The sequence below is a fragment of the Salvelinus alpinus genome, chromosome 27 (assembly GCF_045679555.1).
Source record: "Salvelinus alpinus chromosome 27, SLU_Salpinus.1, whole genome shotgun sequence".
In the NCBI taxonomy this organism is placed as follows: Eukaryota; Metazoa; Chordata; class Actinopteri; order Salmoniformes; family Salmonidae; genus Salvelinus; species Salvelinus alpinus.
Window position 1 is genome coordinate 8,765,264 of NC_092112.1, and position 25,246 is coordinate 8,790,509.

General features: G+C 48.7%; 1 protein-coding gene across 2 annotated transcripts in view; it reads left to right on the plus strand.

The window, feature by feature from the left end:
• The window catches only part of LOC139556684 (sorting nexin-17-like), an 87,501-nt gene that overhangs the window by 8,657 nt on the left and 53,598 nt on the right, over positions 1 to 25,246 (plus strand). For both annotated transcript variants that reach the window (XM_071370925.1, XM_071370926.1), the window contains exon 2: positions 21,772 to 21,846. In XM_071370925.1, the coding sequence (XP_071227026.1) occupies positions 21,772 to 21,846 (75 nt within the window). The remainder of the gene's footprint in view (positions 1 to 21,771; positions 21,847 to 25,246) is intronic.

Consider the following 25,246-nt stretch of genomic DNA (forward strand, 5'->3'; position numbering starts at 1 on the left):
GGGCAGAACTTAAAAAGCTTGTGCAAGCAAGGAGGCCTGACAAACCTGACTCTGTTACACCAGCTTTGTCAGGAGGAATGGGCCAAAATTCACCCAACTTATTGTGGCAAGCTTGTGGAAGGCTACCCGAAAACGTTTGACCCAGTTAAACAATTTAAAGGAAATGCTACCAAACACTAATTGAGTGTATGTAAACTTCTGACCCACTGGGAATGTGATGAAAGAAATAAAACCTGAAATAAAAACTTTCTCTGCTATTATTCTGACATTTCACATTCTTAAAATAAAGTGGTGATCCTAACTGACCTAAGACAGGGACTTTTTTATTTGGATTAAATGTCAGGAATTCTGAAAAACTGAGTTGAAATGTATTTGGCTAAGGTGTATGTAAACTTCCGACTTCAACTGTAAATATATCTGTCTTCAAAAAAGTTGGATGTGTCGACTTTTCATTATTCAACAGCAGAGGACAGGGTTGTTCTGGCTCTGAGGCCTATAGCCTAATGTTGTCACAATCCTCTCCAACCTGGCATGGTATACTTTGATACGTATTTTTATAGACTAATCAACACTGGCTATGCCCGGTTCTGGACAATTTGCAAGAAAAACCATTACCGCTCTCCTATTCCCACAAAGTAGAATAGTAGCCTACATTGTCGGCCCACAATGCACTTTTATGAATGCCCATGTGGTAGCCTGCCATCTGTAAAACAGGCAATTTACTGTCAATCATCATAATATAATGTTCATAGGATAGCTGTCCTCTTCACTTGTCGATTCATTATCTTGTAGCCTACTTTCAGAATGCTTAAAGGTAGGCCTAGGTTTTTAAATTTGTTTTTAAGGAAATTAGAAATATTTTCTCTTGTGTCTGACATACGCTGGTGGCTTTGCTTGACGAGGGCTTTTACAGGGGTATGTGTGTGTTAGTCCACGGCTTCTCTCTATAGGCCTATATGTCTATTCAGAAAGTTTCCTAAAGCAGCCTGTCTGGACTCCTCCTCGTAGTAAGAACCCAAAGCTCCAGTCATGGTTGTAATCCAGGACCTGTTCTCAGTAGGCTGTTAGTTCTCTCATCATGGCCTTCTCTCTTGCCAGTGCCGTCAAGTGACCACAGCAGCAGAGTTTGTGTTGTTATGTGAATATTTTGGTTAAGGTAGAAGAACCCATCGGACTTCATTTTGAATGGTTTTGTGCGTCAAAAATAGGATCTGTATAAATATATGTATTAATAAATATATTTATTTTGATTCCAGTCATGTTGTCAATACGAAAAGTGACACATCCTCTCCAACCTGGCATTAATTAATTTGTTGAGTTAATATTTATAAGTAATAACTTGAAATAATAATGAAATGCCATGGTAACCAAGTGTAATGTCTAGTTTTCAAATACGTTTTTTTTATTAAGAAGCATATCCATATAAACAACTTGTCACAGCCCTACAAGTAGTTGTCGTCGCCGCAGACCTACAAGTAGTAGTAGTAGTAGTAGTCGCCGCAGCCCTACAAGTAGTAGTAGTAGTCGCCGCCGCAGCCCTACAAGTAGTAGTAGTAGTAGTCGCCGCCGCAGCCCTACAAGTAGTAGTAGTAGTAGTCGCCGCCGCAGCCCTACAAGTAGTAGTAGTAGTAGTAGTAGTCGCCGCAGCCCTACTAGTAGTAGTAGTCGTAGTAGTCGCCGCAGACCTACAAGTAGTAGTAGTAGTCGCCGCCGCAGCCCTACAAGTAGTAGTAGTAGTAGTAGTAGTAGTCGTAGTAGTCGCCGCAGCCCTACAAGTAGTAGTCGCCGCAACCCTACAAGTAGTAGTAGTAGTAGTAGTAGTCGCCACAGCCCTACAAGTAGTAGTAGTAGTAGCCGCAGCCCTACAAGTAGTAGTAGTAGTTGCCGCAGCCCTACAAGTAGTAGTAGTAGTAGCCGCAGCCCTACAAGTAGTAGTAGTAGTTGCCGCAGCCCTACAAGTAGTAGTAGTAGTAGCCGCAGCCCTACAAGTAGTAGTAGTAGTAGTAGTAGTAGTAGTAGCCGCAGCCCTACAAGTAGTAGTAGTAGTAGTAGTTGCCGCAGCCCTACAAGTAGTAGTAGTCGCCGCCGCAGCCCTACAAGTAGTAGTAGTAGTAGTAGCCGCAGCCCTACAAGTAGTAGCAGTAGTAGTCGCCGCAGCCCTACAAGTAGTAGTAGTAGTTGCCGCAGCCCTACAAGTAGTAGAAGTAGTAGCAGCAGTAGTAGTCGCCGCAGCCCTACAAGTAGTAGTAGTAGTTGCCGCAGCCCTACAAGTAGTAGTAGTAGTCGCCGCAGCCCTACAAGTAGTAGTAGTAGTAGTAGTTGCCGCAGCCCTACAAGTAGTAGTAGTAGTTGCCGCAGCCCTACAAGTAGTAGTAGTAGTCGCCGCAGCCCTACAAGTAGTAGTAGTAGTAGCAGTAGCAGTAGTAGTAGTAGTCGCCGCAGCCCTACAAGTAGTAGTAGTTGCCGCAGCCGTACAAGTAGTAGTAGTAGTTGCCGCAGCCCTACAAGTAGTAGTAGTAGTTGCCGCAGCCCTACAAGTAGTAGTAGTAGTTGCCGCAGCCCTACAAGTAGTAGTAGTAGTAGTCGCCGCAGCCCTACTAGTAGTAGCAGTAGTAGTAGTAGTAGTAGTAGCCGCAGCCCTAGTAGTAGTAGTAGTAGTAGTAGTTGCCGCAGCCCTACAAGTAGTAGTAGTAGTAGTAGTTGCCGCAGCCCTACAAGTAGTAGTAGTTGCCGCAGCCCTACAAGTAGTAGTAGTAGTAGTAGTTGCTGCAGCCCTACAAGTAGTAGTAGTTGCCGCAGCCCTACAAGTAGTAGTAGTAGTAGTAGTAGTAGTCGCTGCAGCCCTACAAGTAGTAGTAGTAGTAGTAGTAGTAGTAGTAGTAGTTGCCGCAGCCCTACAAGTAGTAGTAGTAGTAGTAGTTGCCGCAGCCCTACAAGTAGTAGTAGTAGTCGCCGCAGCCCAGTACCAAATGGCACCCTATTCCCTACATAGGGCACTACATTTGACTAGAGTGCACTGTGTAGGGAATAGGGTGGTTATGGGCCCTGGTCTAAAGTAGTGCACTAGGTAGGGAATAGGGTGGTTATAGGTCTATGTATGGAATAAGGTGGTTATGGGCCCTGGTCTAAAGTAGTCCACTATGTAGGGAATAGGGTGGTTATGCTCCCTGGTCTAAAGTAGTGCACTATGTAGGGAATAGGGTGGTTATGGGCCCTGGTCTAAAGTAGTGCACTAGGTAGGGAATAGGGAGCCATTTGTGACATGGATTAGGCCAGCGCTTAATCTTAATACAGAGGGATTGTGTGTGTACCTTGGAGCCAGGAGCCGTAGAGGCGTCTGAACCCCATCACACAGTACAGGGACTTCAGGAAAACTATGTCTGCGTTTCAAATGGTGGAATTCTGTTGGACTTCTCTCACTTCCTGTGGGCTCGGAACAAACATACTTCCTGTCTATTAAATATGGGCTTTATATGTGCAGACTGGTATTAGAGGTGTGTGTGCGTTTTATTACTGTGAGGTTCCACTGGGTATGATCTGGGTTTAATACTGTGAGGTTCCACTGGGTATGTTCTGGGTTTAATACTGTGAGGTTCCACTGGGTATGATCTGGGTTTAATACTGTGAGGTTCCACTGGGTATGTTCTGGGTTTAATACTGTGAGGTTCCACTGGGTATGATCTGGGTTTAATACTGTGAGGTTCCACTGGGTATGATCTGGGTTTAATACTGTGAGGTTCCACTGGGTATGATCTGGGTTTAATACTGTGAGGTTCCACTGGGTATGTTCTGGGTTTAATATTGTGAGGTTCCACTGGGTATGTTCTGGGTTTAGTACTGTGAGGTTCCACTGGGTATGATCTGGGTTTAATACTGTGAGGTTCCACTGGGTGTGTTCTGGGTTTAATACTGTGAGGTTCCACTGGGTGTGTTCTGGGTTTAATACTGTGAGGTTCCACTGGGTATGTTCTGGGTTTATTACTGTGAGGTTCCACTGGGTATGTTCTGGGTTTGTGCCCTGTGTGTTGTTTCATAAAAATACTTCCCAATCCATTGTGAATCCCTGGGAATATCCTTTGAGCTAGGGGTATAGTCCAATGAACTCATTCTCAGAACTAGTTCCACGTGACTTTGTTCCAAGAAACATCAAGTGAACTCATTGTGCGCTTGAATGAGTTGTTATTGCCACAATTGGCTTGCATGTGTTGTGTTGAGAAACCTTTGAAGACTACAGTTCCCATGAACCTCTAGCGCTGGATCTCTCTGGCCCCCCCCCCCCAACATGTACAGGATGATTTCCTACATTTCATACATTAGAAAGCATCTGAATTCATCTCTGCTCTTTTGGAGCAAACTAAGCATCTCCAATGTCTCTTTTATGGACCAAAAACTACCCTGAGATGTGTATCAGCAACTGTCTGCTCACTTTAATCATGCTTTATGTTAATGATGAGCCATGCATTTTTTATGAAAAAGCTTCCATTTAATGTAAGAGCCAATCACTTTTTGGGACTTTCAATTCACTTATCAAATCAAATGTATTTATAAAGCCATTCATACATCAGCTGATATCTCAAAGTGCTGTACAGAAACCCAGCCTAAAACCCCCCAAACAGCAAGCAATGCAGGTGTAGAAGCACGGTGGCTAGGAAAAACTCCCTAGAAAGGCCAAAACCTAGTGTAACAGTATAACTTTAGTACCGTCCCCTCGCCCCGACACGGGCGCGAACCAGGGACCCTCTGCACACATCGACAACAGTCACCCACGAAGCGTCATTACCCATCGCTCCACAAAAGCCGCGGCCCTTGCAGAGCAAGGTGCAACACTACTTCTAGGTTTCAGAGCAAGTGACGTAACTGATTGAAACGCTACTAGCGCGTACCCGCTAACTAGCTAGCCATTTCACATCCGTTACACTCACCCCCCTTTCAACCTCCTCCTTTTCCGCAGCAACCAGTGATCCGGGTCAACAGCATCAATGTAACAGTATAACTTTACGTCGTCCCCTCGCCCCGACACGGGCGCGAACCAGGGACCCTCTGCACACATCAACAACGGTCGCCCACGAAGCATCGTTACCCATCGCTCCACAAAGGCCACGGCCCTTGCAGAGCAAGGTGCAACACTACTTCTAGGTTTCAGAGCAAGTGACGTAACTGATTGAAACGCTACTAGCGCGTACCCGCTAACTAGCTAGCCATTTCACATCCGTTACACTAGGAAGAAACCTAGAGAGGAACCAGGCTATGAGGGGTGGCCAGTCCTCTTCTGGCTGTTATATAACAGAACATGGCCAAGATGTTCAAATGTTCATAAATGACCAGCATGGTCAAATAATAATAATCACATTAGTTGTCGAGGGTGCAACAAGTCAGCACCTCAGGAGTAAATGTCAGTTGACTTTTCATAAACGATCATTGAGAGTATCTCTACTGCTCCTGCTGTCTCTAGAGAGTTGAAAACAGCAGCTCTGGGACAGGTAGCACGTCCGGTGAACAGGTTCAGGATTCCATAGCCGCAGGCAGAACAGTTGAAACTGGAGCAGCAACACGACCAGGTGGACTGGGGACACCCAGGAGTCAACAGGCCAGGTAGTACTGAGGCATGGTCCTAGGGCTCAGGTCCTCGCCCCCAGACACAAAGTATTGCAGCAAAATACTGGAGGTTGAGACGCGAGGGAGATACTGTGGCTCTGTATGACGATACCCCGGGACAGGGCCAAACAGGCAGGATATAACCCCACCCACTTTGCCAAAGCACAGCCCCCACACCACTAGAGGGATATCTTCAACCACCATCTTACCATCCTGAGACAAGGCCGAGTATAGCCCACGAAGATCTCCCCCACGGCAAGAACCTGAGGGGGGCGCCAACCCGGACAGGAAGATCACGTCAGTGACTCAACCCACTCAAGTGACGCACCCCTCCTAGGGGCGGCATGGAAGAGCGCCAGTGACTCAGCCCCTGTAATAGGGTTAGAGGCAGAGAATCCCTGTGGAGAGAGGGGAACCAGCCAGGCAGAGACAGCAAGGGTGGTTCGTTGCTCCAGTGCCTTTCCGTTCACCTTCACACCCCTGGGCCAGACTACACTGAATCATAGGACCTACTGAAGAGATGAGTCTTCAATAAAGCCTTATAGGTTGAGATGGAGTCTGCGTCTCTCACATGGGTAGGCAGACAATGCCATAAAAATGGAGCTCTATAGGTGAAAGCCCTGCTTCTAGCTGTTTGCTAGAAATTCAAGGGACAATAAGGAGGCCTGTGTCTTGTGATCGTACGTGTAGGTATGTACGGCAGGACCAAATCGGAAAGATAGGTAGGAGCAAGCCCAAGTAATGCTTTGTAGGTTAGCAGTAAAACCTTGAAATTAGCCTAGCCTTAACAGGAAGCCAGTGTAGGGAGGCTAGCACTGGAGTAATATGATCTAATGTTTTGGTTCTAGTCAGGATTCTAGCAGCCGTGTTTAGCACTAATAAGTTTATTTAGGGCTTTAGCCGGAAAGTAGAGCATTGCAGTAGTCTAATCTAGAAGTAACAAAAGCATTTTTCTGCATTTTTGGACAGAAAATTTCAGATTTTTGCAATGTTACCAATATGGGGAAAGAAGCTGTCCTTGAAATATTCATGATATGTTTGTCAAAAGAGAGATCAGGGTCCAGATTAACTGGTAAATTCATCAGGCTTAAGCAATGTTTCAGTCAGGCAAATCACATCAAGGTTATGATCAGTGATTAGTTCATTGACTATAACTGCCTTGGAAGTGAAGGATCTAACATTAAGTAGCTCTATTTTGAGATGTGAGATATCACAATCTCTTTCAATAATGGCAGGAATGGAGGAAGTCTTTATTCCAGTGAGATTGTGAAGGCGAACACCGCCATGTTTAGTTTTACCAAACCTAGTCTCGGCCTAGATCATCTGCTTTCTGAAGACAGTCTAGGCCTATACGATGTGCTTTCTGAAGACGGTCTAGGCCTAGATCATCTGCTTTCTGAAGACAGTCTAGGCCTATACGATGTGCTTTCTGAAGACGGTCTAGGCCTAGACGGGATGCTTTCTGAAGACGGTCTAGGCCTAGACGGGATGCTTTCTGAAGACGGTCTAGGCCTATACGATGTGCTTTCTGAAGACGGTCTAGGCCTAGACGGGATGCTTTCTGAAGACGGTCTAGGCCTAGATCATCTGCTTTCTGAAGACAGTCTAGGCCTATACGATGTGCTTTCTGAAGACGGTCTAGGCCTAGACGGGATGCTTTCTGAAGACGGTCTAGGCCTAGACGGGATGCTTTCTGAAGACGGTCTAGGCCTAGACGGGATGCTTTCTGAAGACGGTCTAGGCCTATACGATGTGCTTTCTGAAGACGGTCTAGGCCTAGACGGGATGCTTTCTGAAGACGGTCTAGGCCTAGACGGGATGCTTTCTGAAGACGGTCTAGGCCTAGATGAGATGCTTTCTGAAGACGGTCTAGGCCTAGACGGGATGCTTTCTGAAGACGGTCTAGGCCTATACGATGTGCTTTCTGAAGACGGTTTAGGCCTAGACGGGATGCTTTCTGAAGACGGTCTAGGCCTAGACGGGATGCTTTCTGAAGACGGTCTAGGCCTAGACGGGATGCTTTCTGAAGACGGTCTAGGCCTAGACGGGATGCTTTCTGAAGACGGTCTAGGCCTAGACGGGATGCTTTCTGAAGACGGTCTAGGCCTAGACGGGATGCTTTCTGAAGACGGTCTAGGCCTAGACAGGATGCTTTCTGAAGACGGTCTAGGCCTAGACGAGATGCTTTCTGAAGACGGTCTAGGCCTAGACGGGATGCTTTCTGAAGACGGTCTAGGCCTATACGATGTGCTTTCTGAAGACGGTCTAGGCCTAGACGGGATGCTTTCTGAAGACGGTCTAGGCCTAGACGGGATGCTTTCTGAAGACGGTCTAGGCCTAGATCATCTGCTTTCTGAAGACGGTCTAGGCCTATACGATGTGCTTTCTGAAGACGGTCTAGGCCTAGACGGGATGCTTTCTGAAGACGGTCTAGGCCTAGACGGGATGCTTTCTGAAGACGGTCTAGGCCTATACGATGTGCTTTCTGAAGACGGTCTAGGCCTATACGATGTGCTTTCTGAAGACGGTCTAGGCCTAGACGGGATGCTTTCTGAAGACGGTCTAGGCCTAGACGGGATGCTTTCTGAAGACGGTCTAGGCCTAGACGAGATGCTTTCTGAAGACGGTCTCTAGGCCTAGACGGGATGCTTTCTGAAGACGGTCTAGGCCTATACGATGTGCTTTCTGAAGACGGTCTAGGCCTAGACGGGATGCGCTTTCTGAAGACGGTCTAGGCCTAGACGGGATGCTTTCTGAAGACGGTCTAGGCCTAGACGGGATGCTTTCTGAAGACGGTCTAGGCCTAGACGAGATGCTTTCTGAAGACGGTCTAGGCCTAGACGGGATGCTTTCTGAAGACGGTTTAGGCCTATACGATGTGCTTTCTGAAGACGGTCTAGGCCTAGACGGGATGCTTTCTGAAGACGGTCTAGGCCTAGACGGGATGCTTTCTGAAGACGGTCTAGGCCTAGACGGGATGCTTTCTGAAGACGGTCTAGGCCTAGACGGGATGCTTTCTGAAGACGGTCTAGGCCTAGACGAGATGCTTTCTGAAGACGGTCTAGGCCTAGACGGGATGCTTTCTGAAGACGGTCTAGGCCTAGACGATGTGCTTTCTGAAGACGGTCTAGGCCTAGACGGGATGCTTTCTGAAGACGGTCTAGGCCTAGACGGGATGCTTTCTGAAGACGGTCTAGGCCTAGATGAGATGCTTTCTGAAGACAGACAGGCAGTTCCAGGTCCCTCAAGGCCACCAATAGCACAACTTTATTTAGATAACCAGGCAGACTGAAATCAAACTTGAAGTAATTTCCCCTGAGGTCACAGAAGTCTGTCATTTTCTATACAGTAGTTCTGGACTGTTGTTGAATTGACACATTACCAGATGCTCTGTCTGCATCTCTGTATAGCATTCTTGTGATATTTTGTATTAATAAGAAACATAGATAATATCTATGACTGATTTTAAAGTAGGGCAGTTGCAAGATTGTGTCATAAGTTGGTGAGGTGTTGAACTCTTGGACAGAACACTGATTTCCTCCTACAAAAACAGTTTTATCAGTTAGGCTTAGGGGTCCATTGCTGGCTGTAAAACAGTTGAGGGGGAGAGAGAGGGAGAGGCAGACCTGGCTCGCAAGAGAAGACAGGTTATGTGCACACTGCCCACAAAAGGAGGTGGAAACTGAGCTGTACTTCCCAACCCCCTGCCAAATGTATGACCATATTAGAGAGACATATTTCCCTCAGATTACACAGACCCACAAAGAATTAGAAAACAAACCCGATTTTGATAAATTCCCATTTCTCCTGGGTGAAATACCAGTGTGCCATCACAGCATCAAGATTTGTGACCTGATGCCATAAGAAAAGGCCAACAAGTGAAGAACAAACACCATTGTAAATACAACCCATATTTATGTTGATTTATTTTCCCTTTTGTACTTGAACTATTTTCACATAATATGACATTTCAAATGTCTTTATTCTTTTGGTACTTTTGTGAGTGCAATGTTTCCTGTTTATTTCACTTTTGTTTGATCTATTTCACTTGCTTTGGCATTGTAAACATGTTTCCCACGCCAGTAAAGCCCTTAAATGTAATTGAATTGGGAGGGAGATGGGGGTTGGCTGTGTCTGTTGAGGAGATGGGAGATGGGGGTTGGCTGTGTCTGTTGAGGAGAGGGGGATGGGGGTTGGCTGTGTGTTGAGGAGATGGGGGTTGGCTGTGTCTGTTGAGGAGAGGGGGATGGGGGTTGGCTGTCTGTTGAGAGGGAGATGGGGGTTGGCTGTCTGTTGAGGAGATGGGGGTTGGCTGTGTGTCTGTTGAGGAGAGGGAGATGGGGGTTGGCTGTGTGTTGAGGAGAGGGAGACGGGGGTTGGCTGTCTGTTGAGGAGAGGGAGACGGGGGTTGGCTGTGTGTTGAGGAGAGGGAGATGGGGGTTGGCTGTGTGTCTGTTGAGGAGAGGGAGATGGGGGTTGGCTGTGTGTTGAGGAGAGGGAGACGGGGGTTAGCTGTGTGTTGAGGAGAGAGGAGATGGGGGTTGGCTGTGTGTCTGTTGAGGAGAGGGAGATGGGGGTTGGCTGTGTCTGTTGAGGAGAGGGAGATGGGGGTTGGCTGTGTGTTGAGGAGAGGAGATGGGGGTTGGCTGTGTGTCTGTTGAGGAGAGGGAGATGGGGGTTGGCTGTGTGTTGAGGAGAGGGAGATGGGGGTTGGCTGTGTCTGTTGAGGAGAGGGAGATGGGGGTTGGCTGTCTGTTGAGGAGAGGGGGATGGGGGTTGGCTGTGTGTTGAGGAGAGGGAGATGGGGGTTGGCTGTGTGAGGAGAGGGGAGATGGGGGTTGGCTGTGTGTGTTGAGGAGAGGGAGATGGGGGTTGGCTGTGTGTGTTGAGGAGAGGGAGATGGGGGTTGGCTGTGTGTGTGTTGAGGAGAGGGAGATGGGGGTTGGCTGTGTGTGTGTTGAGGAGAGGGAGATGGGGGTTGGCTGGGTGTGTTGATGGGGGTTGGCTGTGTCTGTTGAGGAGAGGGGAGATGGGGGTTGGCTGTGTCTGTTGAGGAGAGGGGAGATGGGGGTTGGCTGTGTGTGTTGAGGAGAGGGAGATGGGGGTTGGCTGTGTGTGTTGAGGAGAGGGAGACGGGGGTTGGCTGTGTGTGTTGAGGAGAGGGAGACGGGGGTTGGCTGTGTTGAGGAGAGGGAGACGGGGGTTGGCTGTGTGTTGAGGAGAGGGAGACGGGGGTTGGCTGTGTGTTGAGGAGAGGGAGACGGGGGTTGGCTGTGTGTGTTGAGGGGAGGGAGACGGGGGTTGGCTGTGTGTGTTGAGGAGAGGGAGACGGGGGTTGGCTGTGTGTTGAGGAGAGGGGGATGGGGGTTGGCTGTGTGTTGAGGAGAGGGAGATGGGGGTTGGCTGTGTGTTGAGGAGAGGGAGATGGGGGTTGGCTGTGTGTTGAGGGGAGGGAGATGGGGGTTGGCTGTGTGTGTTGAGGAGAGGGAGATGGGGGTTGGCTGTGTCTGTTGAGGAGAGGGAGATGGGGGTTGGCTGTGTGTTGAGGAGAGGGAGACGGGGGTTGGCTGTGTGTTGAGGAGAGGGAGACGGGGGTTGGCTGTGTGTTGAGGAGAGGGAGACGGGGGTTGGCTGTGTGTGTTGAGGGGAGGGAGACGGGGGTTGGCTGTGTGTGTTGAGGAGAGGGAGACGGGGGTTGGCTGTGTGTTGAGGAGAGGGGGATGGGGGTTGGCTGTGTGTGTTGAGGAGAGGGAGATGGGGGTTGGCTGTGTGTGTTGAGGAGAGAGAGACGGGGGTTGGCTGTGTGTGTTGAGGAGAGGGGAGATGGCTGTGTCTGTTGAGGAGAGGGAGACGGGGGTTGGCTGTGTGTGTTGAGGAGAGGGGAGATGGGGGTTGGCTGTGTCTGTTGAGGAGAGGGAGATGGGGGTTGGCTGTGTCTGTTGAGGAGAGGGAGATGGGGGTTGGCTGTGTGTTGAGGAGAGGGAGACGGGGGTTGGCTGTGTGTTGAGGAGAGGGAGACGGGGGTTGGCTGTGTGTTGAGGAGAGGGAGACGGGGGTTGGCTGTGTGTGTTGAGGGGAGGGAGACGGGGGTTGGCTGTGTGTGTTGAGGAGAGGGAGACGGGGGTTGGCTGTGTGTTGAGGAGAGGGAGACGGGGGTTGGCTGTGTGTTGAGGAGAGGGAGATGGGGGTTGGCTGTGTGTGTTGAGGAGAGGGAGATGGGGGTTGGCTGTGTGTGTTGAGGAGAGAGAGACGGGGGTTGGCTGTGTGTGTTGAGGAGAGGGGAGATGGCTGTGTCTGTTGAGGAGAGGGAGACGGGGGTTGGCTGTGTGTGTTGAGGAGAGGGGAGATGGGGGTTGGCTGTGTCTGTTGAGGAGAGGGAGATGGGGGTTGGCTGTGTCTGTTGAGGAGAGGGGGATGGGGGTTGGCTGTGTGTCTGTTGAGGAGAGGGAGATGGGGGTTGGCTGTGTGTCTGTTGAGGAGAGGGAGACGGGGGTTGGCTGTGTGTGTTGAGGAGAGGGGAGATGGGGGTTGGCTGTGTGTGTTGAGGAGAGGGGAGATGGGGGTTGGCTGTGTCTGTTGAGGAGAGGGAGACGGGGGTTGGCTGTGTGTCTGTTGAGGAGAGGGGGGTTGGCTGTGTGTGTTGAGGGGAGACGGGCGTTGGCTGTGTCTGTTGAGGAGAGGGAGACGGGGGTTGGCTGTGTCTGTTGAGGAGAGGGAGACGGGGGTTGGCTGTGTGTGTTGAGGAGAGGGAGATGGGGGTTGGCTGTGTGTTGAGGAGAGGGAGATGGGGGTTGGCTGTGTGTGTTGAGGAGAGGGAGACGGGGGTTGGCTGTGTGTTGAGGAGAGGGAGATGGGGGTTGGCTGTGTCTGTTGAGGAGAGGGAGACGGGGGTTGGCTGTGTTGAGGAGAGGGAGATGGGGGTTGGCTGTGTCTGTTGAGGAGAGGGAGATGGGGGTTGGCTGTGTTTTGAGGAGAGGGAGATGGGGGTTGGCTGTGTGTTGAGGAGAGGGAGACGGGGGTTGGCTGTGTCTGTTGAGGAGAGGGAGATGGGGGTTGGCTGTGTGTTGAGGAGAGGGGAGATGGGGGTTGGCTGTGTCTGTTGAGGAGAGGGAGATGGGGGTTGGCTGTGTGTTGAGGAGAGGGAGATGGGGGTTGGCTGTGTGTTGAGGAGAGGGAGACGGGGGTTGGCTGTGTCTGTTGAGGAGAGGGAGACGGGGGTTGGCTGTGTGTGTTGAGGAGAGGGGAGATGGGGGTTGGCTGTGTCTGTTGAGGAGAGGGAGACGGGGGTTGGCTGTGTGTGTTGAGGAGAGGGAGATGGGGGTTGGCTGTGTCTGTTGAGGAGAGGGGGATGGGGGTTGGCTGTGTGTGTTGAGGAGAGGGGGATGGGGGTTGGCTGTGTCTGTTGAGGAGAGGGGAGATGGGGGTTGGCTGTGTCTGTTGAGGAGAGGGGGGATGGGGGTTGGCTGTGTGTCTGTTGAGGAGAGGGAGACGGGGGTTGGCTGTGTCTGTTGAGGAGAGGGAGACGGGGGTTAGCTGTGTCTGTTGAGGAGAGGGAGACGGGGGTTAGCTGTGTCTGAGGAGGAGAGGGGGACGGGGGTTGGCTGTGTGTGTTGAGGAGAGGGGAGATGGGGGTTGGCTGTGTCTGTTGAGGAGAGGGAGACGGGGGTTGGCTGTGTGTGTTGAGGAGAGGGGAGATGGGGGTTGGCTGTGTCTGTTGAGGAGAGGGAGACGGGGGTTGGCTGTGTGTGTTGAGGAGAGGGAGATGGGGGTTGGCTGTGTCTGTTGAGGAGAGGGGGATGGGGGTTGGCTGTGTCTGTTGAGGAGAGGGGGATGGGGGTTGGCTGTGTCTGTTGAGGAGAGGGGGATGGGGGTTGGCTGTGTCTGTTGAGGAGAGGGGGATGGGGGTTGGCTGTGTCTGTTGAGGAGAGGGGAGATGGGGGTTGGCTGTGTCTGTTGAGGAGAGGGGGGATGGGGGTTGGCTGTGTGTCTGTTGAGGAGAGGGAGACGGGGGTTGGCTGTGTCTGTTGAGGAGAGGGAGACGGGGGTTAGCTGTGTCTGTTGAGGAGAGGGAGACGGGGGTTAGCTGTGTCTGAGGAGGAGAGGGGGACGGGGGTTGGCTGTGTGTGTTGAGGAGAGGGGAGATGGGGGTTGGCTGTGTCTGTTGAGGAGAGGGAGACGGGGGTTGGCTGTGTGTGTTGAGGAGAGGGGAGATGGGGGTTGGCTGTGTGTTGAGGAGAGGGAGACGGGGGTTGGCTGTGTGTGTTGAGGAGAGGGAGATGGGGGTTGGCTGTGTCTGTTGAGGAGAGGGGGATGGGGGTTGGCTGTGTCTGTTGAGGAGAGGGGGATGGGGGTTGGCTGTGTCTGTTGAGGAGAGGGGGATGGGGGTTGGCTGTGTCTGTTGAGGAGAGGGGGATGGGGGTTGGCTGTGTCTGTTGAGGAGAGGGGAGATGGGGGTTGGCTGTGTCTGTTGAGGAGAGGGGGGATGGGGGTTGGCTGTGTGTCTGTTGAGGAGAGGGAGACGGGGGTTGGCTGTGTCTGTTGAGGAGAGGGAGACGGGGGTTAGCTGTGTCTGAGGAGGAGAGGGGGACGGGGGTTGGCTGTGTGTCTGAGGTTTTACCAAACACCTCAGTGTTCCCAGAAGAAATGTAATTTTAATGAAGCCTTCCACAATGGAAAACAGTGGTTCATGTTAGCTTTGCCTGTGATTGGGCTCTACATCTGACACCACTGATTGGCTTATGTTGATTCCAAACAGTACTGTTGCGTAGGAGGAGCCTGATAGCTCTTGTCAAAACAAACAGGGAAGTTGAGCCAACAAGTTAACTTGAGGTTCTGTAACACCATTCATTACTTTACATCCCTAACAGTGTGTTATTGGGTCACTGCATTAATACAAGAAACACCTGTGTGTGAAAGACTTGTGTTAGGCTGTGCAATGTATTCCCAGAGCAGAGCAACACTAGCACCCTATTCCACATACTGTATAGTGCAGGTCCTGCTATAATTAATAATAACTCTATGGGTCCTGGTCTAAAGTAGTGCACTATGTAGGGAATAGGGCTCTGGTATATAGTAGTGCACTATGTAGGGATTAGGGCTCTGGTCTAAAGTAGTGCACTATATAGGGAATAGGGCCATGGTCAGAAGTAGTGCACTATATAGGGAATAGGGCCGTGGTATATAGTAGTGCACTATGTAGGGATTAGGGCTCTGGTCTAAAGTAGTGCACTATATAGGGAATAGGGCCATGGTCAGAAGTAGTGCACTATATAGGGAATAGGCCTCTGGTCTATAGTAGTGCACTATGTAGGGAATAGGGCCGTGGTATATAGTAGTGCACTATGTAGGGAATAGGGCTCTGGTCTAAAGTAGTGCACTATATAGGGATTAGGGCCATGGTCAGAAGTAGTGCACTATATAGGGAATAGGGCCCTGGTCTGAAGTAGTGCACCAAATCAAATGTTATTTGTCACATACACATGGTTAGCAGATGTTAATGCGAGTGTAGCGAAATGCTTGTGCTTCTAGTTCCGACCGTGCAGTGATATCTAACATGTAATCTAACAATTCCATAACAACTACCTCATACACACAAATATAGAGGGATGAATAAGAATATGTACATATAAATATATGGATGAGTGATGACCGAGCGGCATAGGCAAGATGCAATAGATGGTATAAAATACAGTATATACATATGATATGAGTAATGTAAGATATATGTAAAACATTTTAAAGTGGCATTGTTTTAAAGTGACTCGTTTGTTAAAGTGTTCAGTGATTGGGTCTCCATGTCGGCAGCAGCCTCTCTGAGTTAGTGATTACTGTTTAACAGTCTGATGGCCTTGAGGTAGAAACTGTTTAACAGCCTGATGGCCTTGAGGTAGAAACTGTTCTTCAGTGTCTCGGTCCCAGCGTTGATGTACCTGTAATAGGGTGCCATTTCGGGAAGCTCCCTAGTTTCCGTGATGATAAATTGAAGACCGTGTGAGCCGAGTAGAACTAAATAATCCCCTTTTAGACAGACCCTTACGGCGTGTTGCAAAATAAAATAAAATCTGCCGATGGTTTTTAGAACCCAATTCATTATTTTTCCTATCTCCCGTGCACATGCCGTTTATTTGAATAAATCCATTGAATATAGGCTACACCCTCGCAAAATAATTAATTCTTAATTCGTTTTTTAGGCAGGTCCAAAGAAACATTATAAGACTAATTTTAAAATGTATTTTCAAAAATGAATAGAATGCCAAGAGTCTTAATTCTCTTTACTGGTCTGTGAAGCCTAACCCTAACCTTAACATTTTACATTTACATTTAAGTCATTTAGCAGACGCTCTTATCCAGAGCGACTTACAAATTGGTGCATTCACCTTATGACATCCAGTGGAACAGCCACTTTACAATAGTGCATCTAAATCTTTTAAGGGGGGGGGGGGGGGGGGGGGAGAAGGATTACTTTATCCTATCCTAGGTATTCCTTAAAGAGGTGGGGTTTCAGGTGTCTCCGGAAGGTGGTGATTGACTCCGCTGTCCTGGCGTCGTGAAGGAGTTTGTTCCACCATTGGGGGGCCAGAGCAGCGAACAGTTTTGACTGGGCTGAGCGGGAACTGTACTTCCTCAGTGGTAGGGAGGCGAGCAGGCCAGAGGTGGATGAACGCAGTGCCCTTGTTTGGGTGTAGGGCCTGATCAGAGCCTGGAGGTACTGAGGTGCCGTTCCCCTCACAGCTCCGTAGGCAAGTACCATGGTCTTGTAGCGGATGCGAGCTTCAACTGGAAGCCAGTGGAGAGAGCGGAGGAGCGGGGTGACGTGAGAGAACTTGGGAAGGTTGAACACCAGACGGGCTGCGGCGTTCTGGATGAGTTGTAGGGGTTTAATGGCACAGGCAGGGAGCCCAGCCAACAGCGAGTTGCAGTAATCCAGACGGGAGATGACAAGTGCCTGGATTAGGACCTGCGCCGCTTCCTGTGTGAGGCAGGGTCGTACTCTGCGGATGTTGTAGAGCATGAACCTACAGGAACGGGCCACCGCCTTGATGTTAGTTGAGAACGACAGGGTGTTGTCCAGGATCACGCCAAGGTTCTTAGCGCTCTGGGAGGAGGACACAATGGAGTTGTCAACCGTGATGGCGAGATCATGGAACGGGCAGTCCTTCCCCGGGAGGAAGAGCAGCTCCGTCTTGCCGAGGTTCAGCTTGAGGTGGTGATCCGTCATCCACACTGATATGTCTGCCAGACATGCAGAGATGCGATTCGCCACCTGATCATCAGAAGGGGGAAAGGAGAAGATTAGTTGTGTGTCGTCTGCATAGCAATGATAGGAGAGACCATGTGAGGTTATGACAGAGCCAAGTGACTTGGTGTATAGCGAGAATAGGAGAGGGCCTAGAACAGAGCCCTGGGGGACACCAGTGGTGAGAGCACGTGGTGAGGAGACAGATTCTCGCCACGCCACCTGGTAGGAGCGACCTGTCAGGTAGGACGCAATCCAAGCATGGGCCGCGCCGGAGATGCCCAACTCGGAGAGGGTGGAGAGGAGGATCTGATGGTTCACAGTATCGAAGGCAGCCGATAGGTCTAGAAGGATGAGAGCAGAGGAGAGAGAGTTAGCTTTAGCAGTGCGGAGCGCCTCCGTGATACAGAGAAGAGCAGTCTCAGTTGAATGACTAGTCTTGAAACCTGACTGATTTGGATCAAGAAGGTCATTCTGAGAGAGATAGCGGGAGAGCTGGCCAAGGACGGCACGTTCAAGAGTTTTGGAGAGAAAAGAAAGAAGGGATACTGGTCTGTAGTTGTTGACATCGGAGGGATCGAGTGTAGGTTTTTTCAGAAGGGGTGCAACTCTCGCTCTCTTGAAGACGGAAGGGACGTAGCCAGCGGTCAGGGATGAGTTGATGAGCGAGGTGAGGTAAGGGAGAAGGTCTCCGGAAATGGTCTGGAGAAGAGAGGAGGGGATAGGGTCAAGCGGGCAGGTTGTTGGGCGGCCGGCCGTCACAAGACGCGAGATTTCATCTGGAGAGAGAGGGGAGAAAGAGGTCAGAGCACAGGGTAGGGCAGTGTGAGCAGAACCAGCGGTGTCGTTTGACTTAGCAAACGAGGATCGGATGTCGTCGACCTTCTTTTCAAAATGGTTGACGAAGTCGTCTGCAGAGAGGGAGGAGGGGGGGGGGAGGGGGAGGAGGATTCAGGAGGGAGGAGAAGGTGGCAAAGAGCTTCCTAGGGTTAGAGGCAGATGCTTGGAATTTAGAGTGGTAGAAAGTGGCTTTAGCAGCAGAGACAGAAGAGGAAAATGTAGAGAGGAGGGAGTGAAAGGATGCCAGGTCCGCAGGGAGGCGAGTTTTCCTCCATTTCCGCTCGGCTGCCCGGAGCCCTGTTCTGTGAGCTCGCAATGAGTCGTCGAGCCACGGAGCGGGAGGGGAGGACCGAGCCGGCCTGGAGGATAGGGGACAGAGAGAGTCAAAGGATGCAGAAAGGGAGGAGAGGAGGGTTGAGGAGGCAGAATCAGGAGATAGGTTGGAGAAGGTTTGAGCAGAGGGAAGAGATGATAGGATGGAAGAGGAGAGAGTAGCGGGGGAGAGAGAGCGAAGGTTGGGACGGCGCGATACCATCCGAGTAGGGGCAGTGTGGGAAGTGTTGGATGAGAGCGAGAGGGAAAAGGATACAAGGTAGTGGTCGGAGACTTGGAGGGGAGTTGCAATGAGGTTAGTGGAAGAACAGCATCTAGTAAAGATGAGGTCGAGCGTATTGCCTGCCTTGTGAGTAGGGGGGGAAGGTGAGAGGGTGAGGTCAAAAGAGGAGAGTAGTGGAAAGAAGGATGCAGAGAGGAATGAGTCAAAGGTAGACGTGGGGAGGTTAAAGTCGCCCAGAACTGTGAGAGGTGAGCCGTCCTCAGGAAAGGAGCTTATCAAGGCATCAAGCTCATTGATGAACTCTCCGAGGGAACCTGGAGGGCGATAAATGATAAGGATGTTAAGCTTGAAAGGGCTGGTAACTGTGACAGCATGGAATTCAAAGGAGGCGATAGACAGATGGGTAAGGGGAGAAAGAGAGAATGACCACTTGGGAGAGATGAGGATCCCGGTGCCACCACCCCGCTGACCAGAAGCTCTCGGGGTGTGCGAGAACACGTGGGCGGACGAAGAGAGAGCAGTAGGAGTAGCAGTGTTATCTGTGGTGATCCATGTTTCCGTCAGTGCCAAGAAGTCGAGGGACTGGAGGGAGGCATAGGCTGAGATGAACTCTGCCTTGTTGGCCGCAGATCGGCAGTTCCAGAGGCTACCGGAGACCTGGAACTCCACGTGGGTCGTGCGCGCTGGGACCACCAGATTATGGTGGCCGCGGCCACGCGGTGTGGAGCGTTTGTATGGTCTGTGCAGAGAGGAGAGAACAGGGATAGACAGACACATAGTTGACAGGCTACAGAAGAGGCTACGCTAATGCAAAGGAGATTGGAATGACAAGTGGACAACACGTCTCGAATGTTCAGAAAGTTAAGCTTACGTAGCAAGAATCTTATTGACTAAAATGATTAAAATGATACAGTACTGTTGAAGTAGGCTAGCTGGCAGTGGCTGCGTTGTTGACTTTGTAGGCTAGCTGGCCGTGGCTGCGTTGTTGACACTACACTAATCAAGTCGTTCCGTTGAGTGTAATAGTTTCTACAGTGCTGCTATTCGGGGGCTTGCTGGCTAGCTACAGTGAGGGAAAAAAGTATTTGATCCCCTGCTGATTTTGTACGTTTGCCCACTGACAAAGATATTATCAGTCTATAATTTTAATGGTAGGTTTATTTGAACAGTGAGAGACAGAATAACAACAAAAATATCCAGAAAAATGCATGTCAAAAATGTTATAAATTGATTTGCATTTTAATGAGGGAAATAAGTATTTGACCCCTTCTCAATCAAAAAGATTTCTGGCTCCCAGGTGTCTTTCATACAGGTAACGAACGGAGATTAGGAGCACACTCTTAAAGGGAGTGCTCCTAATCTCAGTTTCTTACCTGTATAAAAGATACCTGTCCACAGAAGCAATCAATCAATCAGATTCCAAACTCTCCACCATGGCCAAGACCAAAGAGCTCTCCAAGGATGTCAGGGACAAGATTGTAGACCTACACAAGGCTGGAATGGGCTACAAGACCATCGCCAAGCAGCTTGGTGAGAAGGTGACAACAGTTTCTGTGATTATTCGCAAATGGAAGAAACACAAAAGACCTGTCAATCTCCCTCAGCCTGGGGCTCCATGCAAGATCTCACCTCGTGAAGTTGCAATGATCATGAGAACGGTGAGGAATCAGCCCAGAACTACACAGGAGGATCTTGTCAATGATCTCAAGGCAGCTGGGACCATAGTCATCAAGAAAACAATTGGTAACACACTATGCCGTGAAGGACTGAAATCCTGCAGCGCCCGCAAGGTCCCCCTGCTCAAAAAAGCACATATACATGCCCGTCTGAAGTTTGCCAATGAACATCTGAATGATTCAGAGGACAACTGGGTGAACGTGTTGTGGTCAGATGAGACCAAAATGGAGTTCTTTGGCATCAACCCAATTTGCCGTGTTTGGAGGAGGAGGAATGCTGCCTATGACCCCAAGAAACCATCCCCACCGTCAAACATGGAGGTGGAAACACTATGCTTTGGGGGTGTTTTTCTGCTAAAGGGACAGGACAACTTCACCGCATCAAAGGGACGATGGACGGGGACATGTACCGTCAAATTTTGGGTGAAAACCTCCTTCCCTCAGCCAGGGTATTGAAAATGGGTCGTGGATGGGTATTCCAGCATGACAATGACCCAAAACACACGGCCAAGGCAACAAAGGAGTGGCTCAAGAAGAAGCACATTAAGGTCCTGGAGTGGCCTAGCCAGTCTCCAGACCTTAATCCCATAGAAAATCTGTGTAGGGAGCTGAAGGTTCGAGTTGCCAAACGTCAGCCTCGAAACCTTAATGACTTGAAGAAGATCTGCAAAGAGGAGTGGGACAAAATCCCTCCTGAGATGTGTGCAAACCTGGTGGCCAACTACAAGAAACGTCTGACCTCTGTGATTGCCAACAAGGGTTTTGCCACCAAGTACTAAGTCATGTTTTGCAGAGGGGTCAAATACTTATTTCCCTCATTAAAATGCAAATCAATTCATAACATTTTTGACATGCGTTTTTCTGGATTTTTTTGTTGATATTCTGTCTCTCACTGTTCAAATAAACCTACCATTAAAATTATAGACTGATCATTTCTTTGTCAGTGGGCAAACGTACAAAATCAGCAGGGGATCAAATACTTTTTTCCCTCACTGTAGCAGTGTTGATTACGTTACGTTGCGTTAAAAGAACGACAATAGCTGGCTAGCTAACCTAGAAAATCGCTCTAGACTACACAATTATCTTTGATACAAAGACGGCTATGTAGCTAGCTATGTAGCTAGCTACGATCAAACAAATCAAACCGTTGTACTGTAATGAAATGAAATGAAAATGTGATACTACCTGTGGAGCGAAGCGGAATGCGACCGGGTTGAGTGCGGAAGTTCTATTCGGTAGACGTTGGCTAGCTGTTGGCTAGCTAGCAGTGTCTCCTACGTTAAGGACGACAAATAGCTGGCTAGCTAACCTCGGTAAATTAAGATAATCACTCTAAAACTACACACTCTAAACTACACAATTATCTTGGATACGAAGACAGCAAAGACAACTATGTAGCTAGCTAACACTACACTATTCGGGGGCTAGCTGGCTAGCTAGCAGTGTTGATTACGTTACGTTGCGTTAAAAGAACGACAATAGCTGGCTAGCTAACCTAGAAAATCGCTCTAGACTACACAATTATCTTTGATACAAAGACGGCTATGTAGCTAGCTATGTAGCTAGCTACGATCAAACAAATCAAACCGTTGTACTGTAATGAAATGAAATGAAAATGTGATACTACCTGTGGAGCGAAGCGGAATGCGACCGGGTTGTTGAGTGCGGGTGGATTTAACCTTAACCTTGACCCTGACCCTAACCCTGACCCTAACCCTGACCCTAACCCTAACCTTAACCCTGACCTTAACCCTAACCCTGACCCCTAACCTTAACCTTAACCTTAACCCTGACCCTGACCCTAACCCTAACCCTATATGCTAAGAGAGAAGTGCTCAGTAAAGAATGTATTGTCTTCTCTTCTACAGGCCTTCAACATCCATGTGAATAGTGTTCTGCACTGTCAGGTACGCTATAGACAGCTGCTCGGCCTACACCAACAGGTAAGACGGCAACATACATGCATTGCATTCAGAAAGTATTCAGACCTCTTGACTTTAAAAAAATAATATATATATATATATATATATCTACATTATACTAAAATGGATTAAAAATATATATTTCTTCTCAATCTACACAATACCCCATAATGACAAAGCAAAATACAGATTTGTAGAACTTTTTGCACAAAAACAAACTGAAATCACATTTACATAAGTATTCAGACCCTTTACTCAGTACTTTGTGGAAGCACCTTTGCCAGCGATTAAAGTCTTGGGTATGACGCTACAAGCTTGGCACACCTGTATTTGGGGAGTTTCTCCCATTCTTCTCTGTAGATCCTCTCAAGCTTTGTCAGTTGGGATGGAGAGTGTCGCTGCACAGCTATTTTCAGGTCTCTATAGAGATGTTTGATCGGGTTCAAGTCCGGGCTCTGGCTGGGCCACTCAAGGACATTCAGAGACTTGTCCCGAAGCCACTCCTGCGTTGTCTTGGCTGTGTGCTTAGGGTCGTTGTCCTGTTGCAAGGGGAACCTTTGCCCCAGTCTGAGGTCCTAACCTGCTCCAGAGCACTTTTCATCAAGGATCTCTCTGTATTTTGCTCTGTTCATCTTTGCCTCAATCCTGACTAGTCTCCCAGTCCCTGCCGCTGAAAAACATCCCCACAGCATGATCCTGACACCACAATGCTTCACCGTAGGGATGGTGCCAGGTTTCTTCCAGAAGTGACGCTTAGCATTCAGGCCAAAGATTTCAATATTGGTTTCATCAGACCATAGAATCTTGTTTCTCATGGTCTGAAAGTCTTTAGGTGCCTTTTGGGAAAACTCCAAGTGTGCTGTCATGTGCCTTTTACTGAGGAGTGGCTTCCGTCTGGCCACTCTACCATAAAGGTCTGATTGGTGGGGTGCTGCAGAGATGGGAGAACCTTCCAGAAGGACAACCATCTCCACAGAGGAACTCTAGAGCTCTGTCAGTGACCAATGGGTTCTTAGTCACCTCCCTGACCAAGACTGTTCTCCCCCGATTGCTCAGTTTGGCCGGGTGGCCAGCTTTAGGAAGAGTCTTGGTGCTTCCAAAACTTCATCATTTTAAGAATGATGGATGCCACTGTGTTCTTGGCGACCTTCAATGCTGCAGACGTTTTTTGGCACCCTTCCCCAGATCTGTGCCTCGACACAATCCTGTCTCGGAGCTCTACGAACCATTCCTTCGACCTCATGGTTTGGTTTTTGCTCTGACATGCACTGTCAACTGTGGGACCTTATATAGACAGGTGTGTGTCTTTCCAAATCATGTCCAATCAATTGAATTAAACATCTCAAGGATGATCAATGGAAACAGGATGCACCTGAGTGCAATTTTGAGTACCATAGCAAAGTTTTTTAAATATTTATTTTATAAATTTGCAAAAAAAAAATTAAAATCTGTTCACTTTGTCATTATGGTGTATTTTGTATATATTGCTGAGGAAATTGTTTTATTGAATCCATTTTAGAATAAGGCTGTAACGTAAAAATTTGGGACAAGTCTGAATACTTTCCGAAGGCATTATGTGCAGCTTCAAAACAAATTGGTGATCAAGAATATGAACTGTTTACTTTGCTCACCAGCAATGGAGAATCAAGCAACAATTACTAGCATAGGCCTACTGGTCTTTTGGTATGTCAAAATTGCTTGAAATTGACAAATTTTGCTTTATGAAGCTTTCATTTGGGAAATCGTTGATAAAATGAATTATTACATTATCAACATGTGTTTTTAGACAAAATAATGAAAAGGGTTGTCCTGTAGCCTCAATAAATAGACGACGATTTGTAGTTGAACACAACCAGGCTGTATCTCAACCGTCCGTGATCGGGAGTCCCGTAGGACGGCGCATAATTGGCCCAGCGTCGTCCGGGTTAGGGGAGGGTTTGGTCGGGGTAGGCAGTATTTGTAAAATAAGAATTTGTCCTCAACTGATTTTCCTAGTTAAATAAAGGTTAAATAAAATAACTTGAGACTTGACTTGCTTTTAGAATACATGACTTGGACTTGACTCGAGACTCAACCTGTTCTACTTGGGACTCGACTCGAGACTCAACCTGTTCTACTTGGGACTCGACTCGAGACTCAACCTGTTCTACTTGGGACTCGACTCGAGACTCAACCTGTTCTACTTGGGACTCGACTCGAGACTCAACCTGTTCTACTTGGGACTTGCTTGTGACTTGAATAAAAGTGACTTCTGTGTCTATGCCAGCCCTTATAGTTTACCCAGCTTCATCTGTAGTGTAGTCACGGTGTAACTGTAAACCCATGAACACAAACCCCTTCCTCAGGGAATGTTCTTACAGGTGCTGGCGAAACTACTGTAAGTGGATGTCAAATGGAGTGTTATTGGTAGTGACAGCTGAGCAGAAAGCCCGTGGGACTTTGTAGCTTCATCTATATTTTAGAGGGACAATAATTGTAATCTGTCAGAGGTTGTATCCCTAATAGCATTCTGGTTGTATTCCAGTAGGAGAGAGCCGTTTGAGACGTAGCCGGTGTGTCTGCGTCTCAAATACTGAGCGAGTATCCAGCACAGCTCCCTGGTCTGCTTCTTCCTCTACACCATCATTACATTACGTAGAAATGAAAAACACATTGCTGCTTTTCACTACGATTGTGTTCCAAATGAATTCCCTTTTATAGCGCACTACTTTTGACCAGGGCCCATAGGGTAGTAGTGCACTACTTTTGACCAGGGCCCATAGGGTTAGTAGTGCACTACTTTTGACCAGGGCACATAGGGTAGTAGTGCACTACTTTTGACCAGGGTCTATAAGGGTAGTAGTGCACTACTTTTGACCAGGGTCTATAAGGTTAGTAGTGCACTACTTTTGACCAGGGCCCGTAGGGTTAGTAGTGCACTACTTTTGACCAGGGCCTATAGGGTTAGTAGTGCACTACTTTTGACCAGGGCCTATAGGGTAGGACCCATAGTGCTCTGGTTAAAAGTAGTTAACAGGGTGCCATTTTGGACATAGACTACATTTTGTCTTTGAAAACAGATCTGAATTAAAACACCAGTTAGTTCTTGGGGTCCGACAGGCTTTAGTTGAAACATCTTGTTTAAAGCCTGAGATCTTCTGATGATAAAGTCCCAGAGTTCAGATGCTTTTAAGGAGCTGAATCAACTCAGCCTGGCTAAACAGTAGAAACCAGACGTCTGGATGTGTTTTACATTGAAACTATCCACATATCTACCGAACTGACTGGGTTTGAAATAAACCTGTGATTCATCCTCAAACTGCTCATAAGTTACACCAGGTTTTCCAAAGAGCTTCAGATGAGGGAACCATTGTCTATCTATGTTTTCTGGCTTAACTTTGACCTGGGGGAACAATTGTCTATGTTTTCTGGCTTAACTTTG